Source organism: Colobus angolensis, unplaced genomic scaffold (assembly GCF_000951035.1).
Source record: "Colobus angolensis palliatus isolate OR3802 unplaced genomic scaffold, Cang.pa_1.0 Scaffold90, whole genome shotgun sequence".
Lineage (NCBI taxonomy): Eukaryota > Metazoa > Chordata > Mammalia > Primates > Cercopithecidae > Colobus > Colobus angolensis.
The window spans coordinates 9,077,882-9,081,787 of record NW_012122932.1 but is presented as its reverse complement, the minus strand read 5'-3'; the positions used below and the strand labels follow the sequence as shown (position 1 = coordinate 9,081,787).

The 3,906-nt window shown below is 49.2% G+C and overlaps 1 protein-coding gene across 1 annotated transcript in view; it reads right to left on the bottom strand.

Moving 5' to 3' along the window:
- The window catches only part of LOC105504287, a 161,455-nt gene that overhangs the window by 5,114 nt on the left and 152,435 nt on the right, over positions 1 to 3,906 (bottom strand). Inside the window, 3 exon segments of the mRNA XM_011931679.1 lie at positions 2,422 to 2,520; positions 2,913 to 2,943; positions 3,628 to 3,762. Of these exon segments, the coding sequence (XP_011787069.1) occupies positions 2,422 to 2,520; positions 2,913 to 2,943; positions 3,628 to 3,762 (265 nt within the window).

Genomic DNA, 3,906 nt, shown 5'->3' with positions numbered 1-3,906 from the left:
ATCACGAGCAAAAGATGTCAGTTCTCAGTTGGGCGTGGTGGCTCACACCTGTAATCCCACCTATAATCTCCTTTGGGAGGCTGAGGTGGATGGATCACCTGAGGTCAGGAGTTTGAAACCAGTGTGGCCAACATGGTGAAACCCTACCTCTACTAAAAATACAAAATTAGCTGGGCTTGGTGGCACACGCCTGTAATCCCAGCTACTAAGGAGGCTGAGGTGAGAGAATCGCTTGAACCTGGGAGGCAGAGGTTGCAGTGAACCGAGATTGCATCATTGCAGTCCAGCCTGGACGACAAGATCTAAACTCCGTCTCAAAAAGAAAAGAAAAAAAAGATATCAGTTCTCCCCAGTTTAATCTGTAAGTACAAAGCAATCCAATCAAACATCACCAAAATCTTTTGCAAAATTTAATACGCTTATTCTAGAGTCACATGGGAGAGCAAGGATAGGAAATTTATGAAACTAGAAGATTTAGGAGGGGCACTTCTATCAAATAACAAGACTTAGTATAAAGGCTTATTTTATATAATTAAAAGAATATTGTATCGCAAATACATGTTAGGAAAGAGCAAGCCAGGCCAGGCGTGGTGGCTCACGCCTGTAACACCAGCACTTTGGGAGGCTGAGGTAGGAGGATCAGTTGAGGCCAGGGGTTCCAGACCAGCCTGGCCAACATGGTGAAGCCCCGTCTCTTCTAAAAATACAAAAATTAGCTGTGTATGGTGGTTCACGCCTGTAATCCCAGCTACTTGGGAGCCTGAGGCAGGATAATCACTTGAACCCGTGAGGTGGAGTTTGCAGTGAGCCGAGATCACGCCATTGCTCTCCAGCCTGGGCAATAAAGGGAAACTCTGTCTCAAAAAAAAAAAAAGAAAGAGAGCTTTTTCTTTTCTTTTCTTTTCTTTTTTTTTGAGACAGAGTCTCGCTCTGTCGCCCAGGCTGGAGTGCAGTGGCGCAATCTCGGCTCACTGCAAGCTCTGCCTCCTGGTTTCACGCCATTCTCCTCCCGAGTAGCTGGGACTGCAGGTGCCTGCCACCATGCTCGGCTAATTTTTTGTATTTTTAGTAGAGACGGGGTTTCACTGTGTCAGCCAGGATGGTCTCGATCTCCTGACCTCGTGATCTGCCCACCTCGGCCTCCCAAAGTGCTGGGATTACAGGCATGAGCCACCGTGCCCAGCCTGTGAAAGATAGCTTTTTATACCTAACAGACTGGCAGAAATTAAAAATGACCATTCTGGCTGGGCATGGTAGACCACACCTGTAATCCTAGCACTTTGGGAGGCCAACGTAGGAGGACCATTTGCGCTCAGGAGTGAGACCAGCCTGGGCAACATAGCGAGACCCCATCTCTATTCTTTTAAAAAAAAAAAAAAAAGGAAGAAAAATGACAATTCCCAGTGTTTGTGAGTAAGTGGAAAAACAGATGCTCTATACATTGCTTGGAGGGAGGTGTAGGGAGTGGGTTAAACTTGCCTGGGCAGCAATTTAGCAATATGTATCCAAATTTAACGTGCTATGGCACCTAGAGGTTGTCTCCTCTTCAACCTAGAGGTTGCCCTTTGAGAATTTATCCTTATGTAATGAAAGATGTTCATGACAATATTGTTTATAAGAAAATATTGGAAGCTGCTTAAATATCCATCAATAAAAGATTGGTTAGCCGGGCGCGGGGGCTCATGCCTGTAATCTCAGCACTTTGGAAAGCTGGGAGGGAGAAGGGAAAGAAGGAAGGAGGGAAGAGGAGGGAAGGAAGAAGGTGGGAGGGAGGGAGGAGAAAGAAGGAAGGAAGGAAGGAGGGAGGGAGGGAAGGAGAAAAAGAAAGAAAGACAAGTAATAAAGCAAGGTAAAGAAGAAAGGGAGGGAGGAAGAGCGGGAGAGTGGGAGGGAAAAGGAAAATAAAGGTATCTTAAACTTCCTCCTTTAAAATGTTTTAAAGCTCCCTCGATGTCCACTAGGAGGAGACAAAGAAACGCGGACCAGAAGAGTCAAAATACGCTTTATTCTTTTCGCTGGGTGGCTCATCAATGATGCCGTGGCCTTCCCGATGCCCCATCACCTTCTGCTTTCCTCCTCCCGCCACGCCAGCATTTTTTTTAATTCTTTTTATTTTTTGAGACGAAATCTCGCTCTGTCGCCCAGGCTGGAGTGCAACGGTGCCATCTGGGCTCACTGCAACCTCTACCTTCTGGGTTCAAGCGATTCTCCTGTCTCAGCCTCCCGAGTAGCCAGGAACACAGGCGCCCACCACCATGCCCGGCTATTTTTGTATTTTTTAAGTAGAAACAGGGTTTCACCATGTAGGCCAGGCTGGTCTCGAACTCCAAACCTCAGGTTATCCACCCTCCCCGGCCTCCCAAAGTTCTGGGATCATAGGCATGAGCAACTGCACCCAGCCCACGCCAGCTTTTAACATACATGTCTGTTTCGCAGGACTCGGGGCCGCGAGCCTTCAGGTGGCACTCTCCCGCAATGCCCACACTCCAGGCGCCGGAAAGGGCCGCGGGACCTGGGCAACTGCGTGGTCCAAGGCAACTTGTGGCGGTGTTAGGACTCCTACAGGAGCCCAGCCTCCAGAAGCATGACCTCCGTCTCCAGGGCGTTAAGCTCCGGCCTACCGCCCCAACCTGGAGGGAGCTGTCAGCGCCCAGCTCACTCCCACCTGTGCAGGTGGTGCCAGCCCAAGGCAGCTAGAAGGTCACTGGTGGTCTTGATGTACCAAACACACTGGCTGGGAGAAATTCCCCCACTCTCCCTGGTTCACCAAAGTGGATCTGCCAGAACAGGGGAGATACCGACTTCCGCCCACCAAGCATGGCTGAGCACTCACTACATGGGTGAAATCTGTGAAGTCCAATCAAGACAACAAGTTTCTCAGTCAACACGCATTTAACCTCCACATGTCTCACCTGTCCAGCCCCGAGTGAGTTCTGTGTGTGTCTGTTGGGCAAAGGGGAGTACAAAGCAAGCTCGGACTCCACCTCGGTCCTCTAGTGGCTTCTGGTCCTTGACAGTTATTTTGTTGTTGTTGTTGTTGTTGTTGTTTGTTTGTTTTGAGACAGGGTCTTGGTCTGTCATCCAGGTTGGAAATGCAGTGGCATGATCACAAGTCACTGCAGCTAATTTAAAAAAAAAAATGTGTTTTTTTTTGGTAGAGATGGGGTCTCCCTATGTTCACCAGGCTGGTCTTGAACTCCTGGGCTCCTTTGATCCTCCCACCTCAGCCTCCCAAATTGCTGGGATGATGGGTGTGAGCCACTGTGCCTGTCCTCTCAACAGCTTTTTATATTATGACCATTTGTCCCCTCCACTCCGACCACCCTCCATACTAGAACATCTGCTCTTCTCAGAAGTGGAGCTGGTATCTGTGTTTCACTGCCCGCTGATCCCAGGCTGGCTGGCCCTAATCCCAGCGTCCCTCAGGATGTGAACAGAGCAGCAGCAAGCCAAGAACAGACACGTGGTGAGGTTTCCTGGAAGAATGGGAAGAGTATTAGGCAGGGAGCTTGTAGGCTGTGTTCTGACTCCAACTCGGCTATTATTTGCGGTGTAACTTTGCTTTGGTCTTAATCCTCTCTGGACTTCTGTCTCCTCCTCCCTCAAGCTATGGCACTCCCAAGTCACCTTTCACCCAGATGATCACTTCTGGAAGCACCTTCAGTTCCTCCTCGGAATTGGTGTTCCTCCTGGTGAGTGGGCCAAGCTCGACCAGGACAGGCTTCTTGTCCCAGTGAACATTTGTCCAGGGAGAAGTAGTACCTAGGATCCAGGGCCAAGCCACTCCTCTGGGTAGCCCACAGGCCAATAGGCTTTGCCCCTCTCAGGGCCTGCATAATTCTCACTCAGTTCTTCAGTTCTCAGCTTAAACTAACTTTTAAAATTAGAGGCCAACTTTTTTTTTTT